The sequence below is a fragment of the Lactuca saligna genome, chromosome 1 (genome assembly GCF_052625555.1).
Source record: "Lactuca saligna cultivar CGN05327 chromosome 1, ASM5262555v1, whole genome shotgun sequence".
NCBI lineage: Eukaryota > Viridiplantae > Streptophyta > Magnoliopsida > Asterales > Asteraceae > Lactuca > Lactuca saligna.
Window position 1 is genome coordinate 158580002 of NC_136417.1, and position 14193 is coordinate 158594194.

At 37.1% G+C, this 14193-nt stretch overlaps 1 protein-coding gene across 1 annotated transcript; it reads right to left on the bottom strand.

Moving 5' to 3' along the window:
- Positions 1–502: 502 nt before the first annotated feature.
- On the bottom strand, positions 503–2025 carry LOC145045726 (phospholipase A1-II 1-like). Its single transcript, XM_078994051.1, has 2 exons — positions 1379–2025; positions 503–1286 (listed from the first exon to the last, which is right to left on the bottom strand). Exons 1-2 carry the CDS (start codon positions 1955–1957, stop codon positions 666–668), a joined length of 1200 nt encoding a protein of 399 aa, XP_078850177.1. The 5' UTR covers positions 1958–2025; the 3' UTR covers positions 503–665.
- Between the last annotated feature and the right edge of the window lie 12168 nt (positions 2026–14193).

Here is a 14193-nt window from a genome sequence, read left to right on the forward strand (position 1 = left end):
TACTAATTCTTTAAATATCAAGTCAATACGATCTTTCATCGTTTGTACGCTTTTGATCTCTAAAAACTAGCCCTAATAAAAGTAAACTTATAAATCTTAGACATTTTCCCAAATTTGTCAATCATCTAATTTAGAATTTAAGTCGAAAATTGAAAATTTCCTCTTTCAAGTTTGAACAATTCGTCCAATTTAGTCGTTCCTCTATTATTTTCTATTTTTTAGTCCAAATTTACTATTTACGATAAATATGTAATGTAAATATTCTATTAACTCATTTACATTTTCTTTCTTTGTGTTTTCTTATTTTACTAGTTAGTTAACTTTTTCAAGAAAAGAATATTTTCACTAAAAAGAACAAAAACTATAGACGCTATATTTGACAATGTTACAAACTAAATGTCATTCATAATGCCTACATTGTTTTTTAATAGTGTCGTTGCTAATATCCAACGTTCTTGTTATATCATTGACAAAATATTAATTGAAAAAATATAGTTTCAAATAAGAATCAATCGGGAGATTATATTATTTATATATTTTAGATTATTTAAAGTTCACAACTTCACATGATTCATAAATGTCGAATTGAAGTGTAAGAAACAACCAATCAATAAAAACGAACATATCAGACATCAAACAACAAGCTCAAATGACCTATAATTTTCCTATTTCGACGTACCAATATCATCATCTTCATGATCCATCAACAACCACGACCCATCTGCATGTCGAACCATCCCCTTGTGCTTCTGAACCCACCAAAAAGAAGGCACGTGATATTCATCCTTCAAACCATCTGAATATTTGTTTACTAGCGCAATATCACGTCCAACTTCTAAATTAAACCCTCCTTCGCTACCTTGTGTACCCGCGACCCCATGTAAATAACTCTCCATGTCATGCCATCTTTGTATATCTCCAGGACTCTTCAAATACGGCGACTTAGTTGTATCAATCGCCAACTCTTCTCCGACATGCAAGTACCCTATCTTCAATGGATAGTGTGGAACCACATCTTTTGCATTTTGAACACGTAGGACATGGATATCTTTGTGTGAAGAAAAGAACTTATGAAAGTCCGAGTCACCCACACGAGGGCTCGCAAAAACAAACGCAGTCACCGGAAACGTCTTGCTAGGCATACTCATCGTCTTGTTGAATCCGTTTGAGACAATATCAACAGCATTAAGCGTGGCAAGTGCTCCGCCCATGCTATGTCCGACTACTGTTAAACTTACTTCCTCATTCTTGTATAATTCAACTAATCGACTAACCTCTTCAAGAACCTAAACATATATAATATACGTTAATGAATATTGCAATATATATATATATTTTGGGTATTTTGTAAGGAAAAAAGATCATAAAAGAAACGAACTTGGTGCCGAGCACTTGTTTTGTTAAAAGGAGATCGGGGATCAGCGGTGGTGTAGATTGAATGCCAACCATCTTGAATTTTTATATCATCATTCCCTTTAAATATTTCTGGAGCCAAAACTGATACAAATTTTAGATCATTAATCCATTCCATGGCTTGAACTGTGCCTCTCCATGCAATCACGATGTCTCTCCTCCCTAACGCCGCCTTGCCTTCATCGGTAGCCACCGCCACGTACCCTATCCAGTTTGATTCCTTGCTCCATGCCTCCCTAGACAATGACTTCACAAGAAAGGAAGGAAGGGGAACTGACGATGTTCCGTAGAAATATTTTGTCACTTCGTATCTGAAAGGGTTTCCTTGTTCGATTTCAACTTTTGACAAAAGATTACTACGACTGTATAGGCTATTTCCAGCGTGCTTTGATGCCTTCTCAGAATTAAAAGCGTCACGTGCTGCCTGAGCCATCTCCCCATAGTGGATGATGTATCGCCGGAGATCGATGTCTAGAGGGTCTAAGAGGCCTATCCAATTGTCTTCTCCACTTAGACTCTTCCATCTATTGGATATGCTACCCATTTTTTTTTTTTTTTTCTGTCTTGATGAAAATTGTGTTGCTTGTGTGTATGCTTATTTGTGATGTCTCAAGTTGTATATAATGTTGTATTTGATGATAAAATATTCTTCAGGTTGGAAAAGAAAATGAACATACTTCATCATATCATAAGATGATAAGAATCGTGTTAATAAAATATTTACACGACTCCTTCAATAATAAAATTTATATCATAGTTTTTCTTTGTCCATGGAAGAAACTTCTTTTATATTAATTTAAGAAGACGAAATGTAGTGAATTATGAATATATGTTTTTAGAAAATACAGAAAAAGAGTAAAATGAAAGAAATAATAAAATACTTTCTAATATTTTATTCAACTTAGTTTAATGGATTGACTTTTAAATAAGTTCAATGAAAATGCTTTTTTTTTTTTTTTTTTAAATCGTTTTTCATATTAATTAATAAAATGTTACTTACACTTGATATACATTGATAGTATATACATTGAAAGTTAACATGGCATCGTATTATAATTGAATTTAATTAATTGAATTGTATTTCACGACATTAAACCATTCTATTAAAATTCTCATTGCGAATAACGTTAACCTGACATCTTATTATAAATTTCATTGCGACATTCAACCGCATTCAACTATTCTATTAAATTTTTCATTGCGAATACATATTTTTTGTTAATAACAACCCGTCCTAATTTGAACAGCATAGTATCCTATTTTCAATTTTACTACTTCATTTCTTTTATTTTTCATTTCGGGTTAAACATAAAGTTACTTAATTTTCTTTAAAAAAAAGTTGCATTTTTCCTTCATATTTTTTATTTGCTCTTTTTTTAGCAAGTTTACCTATAACCTATCGGTTTCAAAAAAAAAAAAAAAAAAAAAAAAAAAAAAAAAAAAAAAAAAAAAAAAAGAGTCAGAAAAGCCAACAACATTTTTTTTTTTCTTTCTGAAAAACCCTTCAATTTTTTTTTCCAAAAGAAATCATCGACTTTTTTATTTCCAAAAATCTAGCATTCGAAATTTCTTTTGAAACGACTTTTTCACATTGGCTCATCATTTCCAATGCTTATATGCTCTTGTTAGTTTTAGTATTTTTAACATTAAAATAAAAGAAAACATTTAAGTGTTTTTTAAAGAAAAAGTGGTGTGCCCAATCATTATTACCAAAATGTATACCAAAATTAGTTAAAAACAACTGTCTAGTCTAGTGTTGCTTAAGAATAATATTTATAAACATTAATCCATTTGAATTGGATCCGGCGATCTCGGAAATTCATACCTTCACCGGCGGGTCCAAACATCGGCAAGGTCCTCGGTGGGTAGATTCAATAATTCAGAAGTTTCAAGTTTCATTCTTCTAGTCGGATACTGGCCAATTGAAGATTGAATACAAGAATGGGATCAGTTTTTACAGACCGCTGGCAGCCTAAGGAATCAGGGTCCAAGAAATCGTGAATGTAGCATTCACAGATGTGCAGGTGTAACACCCAGAATCAGAAAGACCAAGAAAAGAAAGAAAATGTTGTAAGTCAATAGTCAACTCGTCGAGTCCAGGGAAGAACTCAACAAGTCGGAGCGGGATCCGGGGCATTAAGTAAGTGACCGACTCGGCGAGTCGGCTAGTGGACTCGGCGAGTCTGGTCTGGATGAGGAAAACCCTAATACCAGTGGTTGTACCCTATTTAAAGAACATTACATCCCTTCCCTAGCCTCTCTACTTCCCTTTTGAGATCCAGAAACCCTAAATCGTGAGTGAGAGTCCTTGGGAACAATTTGGAGCTTAGATAATGTAACGCCCGAGTTTTGGGGCGAAGCATTTTTAGACAATGTAATTGTTTAGGCCAACTATTGTAAATCTTTTTGAAGTAATAAAGATGAAATATTTGAATTCTATGTGAATTATGTGTATTTGTGTGCTTATTACTTAATTATAAATATATAAGTAATAAAGAATAAAAATAATCATCAAAATTAAAGTATGAGATAAGTCCGATACCTTTACATAAAGTTGTAAATGTCGAAAGAAGGGTTCCATACATATAAAGAACGCCGAAATCCGAGTTATAACGAAGAAGTTATGACCCGTCGAAGTTTTACGGCAAAACCGGCACGACACCGGGAAACGTAAAAAGTAAAATTATGATAGAAGATTTTTTAGCCTTAGTAATCTAAACCAAAGTCTTAGAGTATGTTAAACCAAGAAAATCCATAAAAAAAACGACCAAATCTGACTTCGTATGAGGAAGTTATGATTTTTCAAAGTTTCCACTTAGCAGTGTACAGCCCGAAACTTGAATTTTAGTTCGAGCGGTTTTTGTCTTGCGCGACCTAAATGAGAGTTGAAGATCTCATTAATAGGAACTCAACGGTAACAAGACAGACGAAAACGGAGTCCGTATGAAGGAGTTACGAATTCTTCGCGGTCATTTAGCAGTCTAATCTCCTCCTACTGTGAAATTTGAGATCGGTTGAGAATTAGCCGACGAAGTCTAAATGAAAGTTGTAGATCTTGTTTTTACCTACGCGTGGATATAAATCACGTCAAAAACGGAGCTCATATGTGAATGTTACGGGGTTTAGAAGTCGGAAGGGTGCTGCTGCAAAAAGGGTGACGTGGCTGAATATGTGCCAATGCTTTCTCCCCAAGGAAAGCCATCACGTGATGACACGTGGCACCTGTTGGGTTTTGAGCAATCTACACTTCCTAAATGTGCATGCAACCCTAATAAACCTTGGATCTATGTTTGTCTAAATACATGCAAAATAATAAATTTTCCAAGGTTTATAACCTATCTAACATGGCATGGGGAACATTTCAACATAAAAGAGTTAGAAGAGATTACATACCTTTTGATGAGTTTGGTTCTAAGGAGTTTGAGGGCCAAGCACCAATAGTGTGAATGCCCCAAATGGAATCACAAAACACCACAAACTCTTGGAAAACTTTGAGAGAGTATACACACTCTTATAATTTCGGCCACACACAAGCTTACACACACTAGTTCACTAGTTGCCATTTCATGCTTCATAAGCGTGCTTATATAGTGTGCATGGTTAGGGTGAAACCCTAATAACCCATGTCTTTTCCTTTCCAAGGATCCATGGGTTGAAAGCTCCATGGATCATCCATGGACTTCCATATAAGCCTAGCCCATTAACAAATGAGTGTTAGCCCACACCATATAAAATCAATTGCCCATAATCTAATTAGTCTTCCTTTTAATCTCTAAATTAATTCATAATTAATTTAAGATTAAAACTAATTAAATAACATAAATTCATATTAATATATTATAACTTATAATATATTAATAAACATATGTGTATAACTCTCATAAAATTATCGATAAATAGTTTGGATGAGATGCAACCCAAATGGACCATGCCGGTCGGGTCAAGTATATACCAAATAAGTTATGGACTTAGACACCTTATCTAATAGACTCCCACTTGGATAAGTCTAATAACTGTATTTTCCTATATAACTTCAGGAACCAACCAGCAATCATAGCTCTCGAAAACTCCGTCGAACTATGAAGCGCCATTTTTAAGACAAGTGATCACATAATCCTCTGTTCTCATGATATCAGCCGGACAAACACATGGAACTATGTCTTGCTTATTGTCTAGCAGTTGTTTCTCGATTTTCCGATTTGTTTGACAAAGAACTTCACTGAACACATCGGTTTAGTTTTGACCGGGCCCGGTACATGGGTCAACACAAAATCATCGAGGGGCCCAGATATCGCTTCTATTTCTAGAAGTAACAGATAAACTTCGACTGATATGCTTGTCCTACTACTTATTGAATTGTACACAAAGACATGTTTTATAACATCAAGTTACTGATGCGTTTACGTGCAATCAATGCACAACCAACTCATAGGTAACAACTCATATCTCTAGGTTTGAAGATTTATATGATATTATCGTCTCACGATCACTCGAGATAAATTCCATGAAGTGATACATGTGAGCGTGGGTTTATACCAATACTCATAACTTATGAGTACTCATGAATGTTGCAGCAACCATTGCCATGTCTAAACACCTTTAGCCATCTACAAACCAAATTCATGACAATATTGATTCATACCTACTTACGACGTATGATCGATTGTGGAGGTTTGAATAAATTAATTATTCTGGAAGTCAAAACATGCAAAACTGAAACGATAGTAAATAATTGAAAATGACAGTAACACTTTACTCATAAATAAATCACAAATTTTATTCATCATCAAACATCGATTACATTTTACAAGTTTCAGGAAAACTATCTAATCTGTAAAGCTAATATCGTCCCTCAGCTCGATGCGTCTCGCATGCTGAAAATGCTTAACCCTCGTCAGTCCCTTCGTAAGGGGATCCGCAGGATTCTCATCCGACGATATCCTCCTTGCCACGAGGAGTCCCTCTTCAATCTTGTGTCTTATGAAGTGAAATTTTCTGTCAATGTGTCGGGATCTGCCATGATCTCTTGGTTCCTTGGCTAAGGGAACCGCACTATTGTTGTCACAGAAAATCTCTATAGGTTCCTTAATAGCTGGTACAACTCCAAGGTCTTCGATGAAGTTCTTTAGCCATATCGCCTCCTTCGCTGCTTCACTCGCTGCTATATACTCTGATTCACAAGTCGAATCAGCCACCGTCTCCTGCTTGGAACTCTTCCAAGAAATTGCCCCTCCATTTAAGGTAAAGACCCAGCCTGACTGAGAGCGGAAGTTATCCCTATCAGTCTGAAAACTAGCATCACTATACCCTAATACTCTCAAGTCATCACTCCCACCAAGGGTAAGGACCCAATCCTTAGTCCTCCGCAGGTACTTGAGAATGTTCTTCACCGCGGTCCAATAAGCCTTGCCAGGGTTCCCCTGATACCTGCTGACCATGCTCAAAGCAAATGCCACATCAGGGCGGGTACAAGTCATAGCATATATGATCAAGCCAACTACGGAAGCATACGGTAATTGGCTCATCTCAGCTATGTCTGCCTCTGTACTCGGACTCTGAGTCTTACTCAGTTTGGCATTGCTTTGGATCGGTAAATCTCCTTTCTTGGAATTCTCCATGTTGAACCTTTTCAACACCTTATCCAAGTAGGTACTCTGACTAAGTCCAATTAGTCTTCTACTCCTTTCTCTTAATATCCTTATCCCTAGGATATAGGCAGCTTCCCCTAGGTCCTTCATAGCAAAGCACTTCCCAAGCCAGGACTTAACCTCCTGCAAGGTTGGGATGTCATTACCTATAAGTAGTATGTCATCCACATACAGTACCAAGAAGCTAACTATACTCCCACTAGCTCTGACATACACGCAAGACTCATCTTCACTTCTCGAGAAACCAAACTCTTTGACCTTCTCATCGAAACAAAGATTCCAGCTACGAGATGCTTGTTTTAACCCATAAATGGACTTCTTAAGCTTGCATACTCTATTTGGATACTCTGCACTGATAAAACCCTCTGGCTGATTCATGTACACATCCTCAGCGAACTTTCCATTAAGGAAAGCGGTTTTGACATCCATTTTCCATATTTCATAATCATGAAATGCGGCAATGGCTAACATAACCCTAATAGATTTAACCTTTGCTACCGGCGAGAAGGTTTCATCATAATCAATACCTTGAGTTTGAGTAAAACCCTTCGCAACCAGTCGAGCCTTATAAGTATGCACTTTTCCTCCCATGTCGGTCTTCTTCTTAAAGATCCATTTGCACCCGACTGTTTTACGGCCTGGTACATTGTCAACCAAGTTCCAAACTTGATTGTCATACATGGACTGCATCTTGCTGTCCGTAGCCTCCTTCCATTTGGCAGACTCTGGGCCTGCCATGGCTTCCTTGACATTGCTAGGTTCATCCAAATTTACCAATGTACTATCACTGATAAACGTATCACCTTCCGTAGTAATATGAAAGCCATAATAAAACGAAGGTGTGTTCCTAACTCGTGTAGAACGCCTCGGAGGTACAGACTCATCAGCTGGATCAATAGGAGTTTCCTCCTCAGGCTGATTGCTAGTGTCTAAGGTTCCTTCACCAATTGATTCTTGAATTTCTTCAAGATCAATTTGCCTCCCACTGTCTCCTTGGCTTATAAATTCTCTCTCACGAAAGACCCCTCTCCGTGCTACAAAAATCACATTCTCACTGGGTCTGTAGAAGAGGTAACCGAAGGATTTCTATGGGTAGCCGATGAAAATACACCTTTCGCTTCGGGGTTCAAGCTTATCACGAGTTTCACGCCTCACGAAAGCTTTGCAACCCCAAATTTTGATGTGGTCCAAATTGGGAACCTTCCCAGTCCACATCTCATGAGGTGTTTTGGTAACCTTCTTTGTAGGGACTAGATTAAGGATATGGGTGGCAGTCTCTAAGGCATACCCCCAAAAAGAGATTGGTAACGAAACTCGACTAATCATAGAGCGAACCATGTCTAACAAGGTTCGATTACGCCTCTCAGCTACACTATTCAGCTGTGGTGTCCTGGGAGGAGTCAATTGTGAGACAATCCCACACTCCTTAAGATAGTTAAGGAACTCGATACTAAGATACTCACCACCTCGATCGGATCGAAGCATCTTAATGTTCCTGCCCAATTGATTTTCTACTTCCTGTTTGAATTCCTTGAACCTTTCAAAGGTTTCTGACTTATGTTTGATTAAGTAGACATACTCATATCTACTAAAATCATCAATAAAAGTCACATAATACCGATTAGCATCCCTTGTGGCGGTTTTGAATGGCCCACATACATCCGTATGTATTAGGTCCAACAAACCCTCACCCCTCTCACAAGTTCCAGTGAAGGGTGATTTTGTCATCTTTCCAAGTAGACAAGATTCACAACTATCATCCGATTTAAGGTCAAATGATTCCAAGACTCCACTCTTTTGGAGTTGGCCTATGCGTTTCTTGTTTACATGTCCAAGACGACAATGCCACAATGATGCTTTATCTAGGCTAGTAGAAGAATCAATATACAACACATTATTTCCTAAGTTGTCTACAATCGACACAGTTTCATACACACCATCACAAGGTAATGCTTTAAAATAAAACATGTTATTAAAGAAAGCATTAATACCACCACATTCATTATCAAACGAAAAGGTAAAACCTTGTTTGTACAAAGCATGAAAGGAAATAATATTCCTCGCCATATCAGACGAGTACACACATTTATTCAAATCTAATTTTAACCCATTATAAAGCAACAAAGTATAAACTCCAATCTTGGAAACAGGTGAAGCCTTCCTATTCCCCATGATCAAGTTTATCTTCCCGTGCTCCATATCCTCACTTCTTCTTAGGCCCTGAAAATCAGAACATATGTGAATACCACATCCTGTATCAAGCACCCAAGAGTTAGAATATGTTGAGTAATTAGACAATATAGTGTAAATACCTGCATGGGTGGGTTTCACTTTCCCATCCTTTAGATCCTGCAAGTACTTAGGGCAGTTTCGCTTCCAATGTGCCTTTTCATGGAAATAAAAGCATTCAACATCCTTGGGAATGGCAGAAGGAGTGACAGAACCACTCTTGGTCTTCGATGAGGAGCCTTCAAGAGACTTTCCCTTGGTACCCTTCGAAGGGTGCTTCATCTTCTTTCCTTTGCCTTGCCCGATAGCTAAAAAAGGGGTAGATGTTGGAGTAGGAGTAGTAGAGGTAACAACCTCGTTACCCTTAAGACCGGATTCCGCGGTCTTCAAAAGTCCTTGAAGCTTGCTGAGGGTAACTTCCTCCTTGTTCATATGATATGTCATACGAAAATGGTCATAACAAGAAGGTAAGGAGTACAAAATGATGTCAATTGCCAACTCCTCAGGGATGTTTACATTCAGCTTCAGCAAACGGTCCACATACCTTTGCATCTTTTGCATGTGGGCCGTGATGGATTCACCGTCCTTCATGCGGGTAGTTATTATGGAGGAGATTATTTCATACCGCTCCTGACGAGCACTCAGATGGTACCTTTCCATCAGGTCTTGGTGCATCTCAAAAGGGTAGAAATCTTCATATGACTTTTGGAGCTCGGCTGTCATCGCGGCCATCATGATACATGCCACCTTAGTAGCATCTCTCTCATGAGTCCTAAATTCAGCGATCTCCTCAGGAGTAGCAGTAGACTCATCAAGCTCTTTTAACTCCTTATCGAGGACATATTCTTTGTCCTCATAACGAGTAACCATCCTGATGTTGCTAATCCAATCCATGAAGTTGGAACCATCAAAGATGACGCTCCCACAAAGATTCATGAGAGAGAAAGAACAAGTTGGGTTAGAGCCCGAAGCATTAGTGTTGGAAGACATCTGAAAGAACAAGGCAAGTTTAGATTAGATATATAGAATCCTTAATAAGACACCCAAATGTAATATTAAGGCTAGGACCCAATCACAATATATTACACTTAGAAGAGGGATGTCGTAATCTAAGTAATAATCTAGTTGAAAGGTAGGTGAATGACGATTCACCAATTTCCACCATGAAAACAAAATGAATTATTAGGTTTAATTAGATTTGAAATTCCTAGATTCTTTTGAGATTCATTGAACTTTTCAATGGCATGTTTCAATCTCGATTGTGCCCTTCAAGTTTTGCGACTGGGATGCCGAGGATCACAAAACAAGGTGTGAATAACCATGCTAATTCACTTGGTACCCCTAATATTATCACCTAATCAATGTGCCGGTTAAACACACACACTCCATTGATCTATGACAAACATTAAGTCACCCTTCGTCATCCTTACTAGTCCAAGTTAGTGTGCCGGTTACCCACACACGCTCCACCAATGACTTGGTAAGGTACAAAGTGTGAATTCCATGGACTAGCACCATGTTCACATTTTTCCTAAAGTAACTAAGATTGGGAATTAAAAGGAGTTTAGTTACTTTATAATAATCATTATACTTTTAATGAGGATTTAAAGTCATTGTTCTACCCGTTCGGCTAACGAACCTCCACCGATCAAGCAAGCGGTGGGTGAGAATGGACACCCATTAAGTCGCCATTTTATAGGCAACAACCTTATACCCACCTTATAGACCGGCTTCGTGAATGAGGCCTACTAACGGTAAAACGACTTATTCTTATACATATATATATAATAATTAACCATTAATGTTATAAATAGTATAAGGATTGAATTTTAACTATTAAAACTCTAAGGGTTGGAATTAAAGTTTATTAAAGTGTGTGAAACTTTACAAATTCCAAAACTTGAGGACAAGTTTTGTAACTATGCAAAACTCTTCATTTCATAACTTATGAATTAAAGGTTCATAAAAATGAAGACTCTTCATTTTCATGTAACTTATGTGTTTTAAGTGTGTGTTAAATAAAAGTGACCTTTGGAAATCCATAACTTGAGGACAAATTATGGACTCCATTAAAACACATAAATGATCAAAAATTAATTCTAAAGAATTCAGCAAATAATTCCTATCATTTTCTAAATTCAAAAGAACATGAACATGATCATCAAAATTTCAAGAATTATATGAACGCATAAAATCATGGAATTTTGATATATGCTATTGTAAATGGATTAGAACAACCATTACACCAACTAAAATAAGTTTTAAAACACCAAAACAGTTTAGGGTAATGTTTCTAGTCCATTTCCAGCAGCAAAAGTCGAAAATATGCACTCTCTCGATCCTACTCATCGAGTGCATGAACCTACTCGGCGAGTAGGTTGAAGATACACATGGAATCAGCGAGTCCCCCCATGGACTCGGCGAGTTCATCAGTCAGACAATAAGTTTTTCGACTTTTTCAACTATTTTGCATCAAGTATCAAACAAGCAAGCCTAGGCTCTGATACCACTGTTGGGTTTTGAGCAATCTACACTTCCTAAGTGTGCATGCAACCCTAATAAACCTTGGATCTATGTTTGTCTAAATACATGAAAAATAATAAATTTTCCAAGGTTTATAACCTATCTAACATGGCATGGGGAACATTTCAACATAAAAGAGTTAGAAGAGATTACATACCTTTTGATGAGTTTGTTTCTAAGGAGTTTGAGGGACAAGCACCAATAGTGTGAATGCCTCAAATGGAATCACAAAACACCACAAACTCTTGGAAAACTTTGAGAGAGTATACACACTTGTATAATTTCGGCCACACACAAGCTTACACACACTAGTTCACTAGTTGCCATTTCATGCTTCATAAGCATGCTTATATAGTGTGCATGGTTAGGGTGAAACCCTAATAACCCATGTCTTTTCCTTTCCAAGGATCCATGGGTTGAAAGCTCTATGGATCATCCATGGACTTCCATATAAGCCTAGCCCATTAACAAATGAGTGTTAGCCCATACCATATAAAATCAATAGCCCATAATCTAATTAGTCTTCCTTTTAATCTCTAAATTAATTCATAATTAATTTAAGACTAAAACTAATTAAATAACATAACTTCATATTAATATATTATAAATTATAATATATTAATAAACATATTTGTATAACTCTCATAAAATTATCCATAAATAGTTTGGATGAGATGCAACCCAAATGGACCATGCCGGTCGGGTCAAGTATATACCAAATAAGTTATGGACTTAGACACCTTATCCAACAGCACCGACTCGGCGAGTCCTTCAGGATTTCATCCTATAAATAGAAGTGTCGGGTCCAAATAAGTTATGGACTTAGACACCTTAAGCCCCCTAAAGTCTAGGTAAACCCCTTAGCACCCAAAGGAAGCCCCGAGAAAAGAGCCTTTCGGCTCGGAAACGCTGCTCCAGCGAAACCCGTTAAAAGTGAGTTACACCTAACCTATCTGTAGTATAGCTTATGTTTTAATATAGTGATGTTATTAGGACCTTATAATAAGTACTTGGGATATTATTATGGGTTATATAAGTATCGTTTAATGCTTATATAATAGTAATAATAGCTAGACTATTAATTAGTCTCGGTGAATATTAGACTAAACCTTAGTCGTAATGACACTAGGTTTTGCCAAAGGAAAATTGTGTTAAGAGTAATGAAGTGCTATCCAAGCGCCGACTCACCACCTTATCAGTTGAGTGCATAGTTATTTTCAGCTTACACATAGATATGAAGTATTTTATATAAATTTCGTGCTATGTGTGCATATTATCTGAATACTTGGTATCTATGCCAGATGAACATTTTTATACATGTTTTTAATGATTTAAACTGTATATGTATTTTATATCTACAAAAATGTTGGGGTAAAACATGGGTAGATGTAATAAGACGATGTGTGACAAAATGATGAGAGGCCTCGATGTTTTTGTTGTTGATCGAGTCATCTAGTGTAGTATAGATGAAGACCCTAGACTCTTCTAGACAGTCCAGTGGACCGCTGATAGGCTCGCAACCTGTAGGTGTTGTGAACAATGTGTTCAACGGTGTACTCCATCCTCCACATATTTTCCTTTTGGACCTTTATTACTAAGGAATCCCCTTATCAGTAGTGTCCATCCCGATGTTGATCCTTAGGATAGGTCCCTTATGATAAGTGTTTAGGGACGTAATGTGAGGATCACGGGAACGGGTAATCGGGTTATTGTTGGTTGATGAAATTAGTAAACTTATTTATTGTGGGTTGAAAACCCTATGTGATCACTGGGCTCCCAAGCCTGACCCACTCAGTTTTATGTAATACATGTAGTGGCGCTCGAGCATACTTGTGATGTGTTGGGATGAGGGATTACAAATATAAGCCTGCAGATATGAAATAATGTAGTAGGGCCTATATTGTGTTGTTTATACTTATGTAATGTATCGAACATGACATCCCGAGTCTTTTAATGAAATACATTTCTATGGAAATGCTTTTGATAAATCTTTATCATATTATTATTTTGTGACAAATTTTGCAACTCTTTTATTAAAAGGTTACTCGGATTTTGAAATAAAGTATAAACAAAACCGATCTTTTCTGGCTGTGATTTTGGGGATGTCACAGATAAGGGAGTTTTGCGAAGGGATATTGAAGACCAAGAAGCTTGGAGCAAGGGGCTTTGGAGCAGTGGGAGGTCATCCTTGAGGTAATAAGCTGTTGCTTTGGCTTTATTGCAATTGGATCTATTCTTTAATAAGATTTTGGGGCTATTTTGGTAAGATTGAGATCTATTTCAGGTTTGGGACTTACATCTGAGGTTGCTACTTCAGATCTAGGGTTGTGATGGTCCAGAATGTCTTAAAGCGCAAGTCAATAAGTTATTGGTGCAACCC

Bases quoted from the DNA above. Each gene is read 5' to 3' on its own strand.
- LOC145045726 (XM_078994051.1), bottom strand. From the start codon at position 1,957: ATGGGTAGCATATCCAATAGATGGAAGAGTCTAAGTGGAGAAGACAAT. The intron at 1,287-1,378 runs GTTCGTTTCTTT...ATATATGTTTAG, and splicing joins AAACAAGTGCTCGGCACCAA to GTTCTTGAAGAGGTTAGTCG.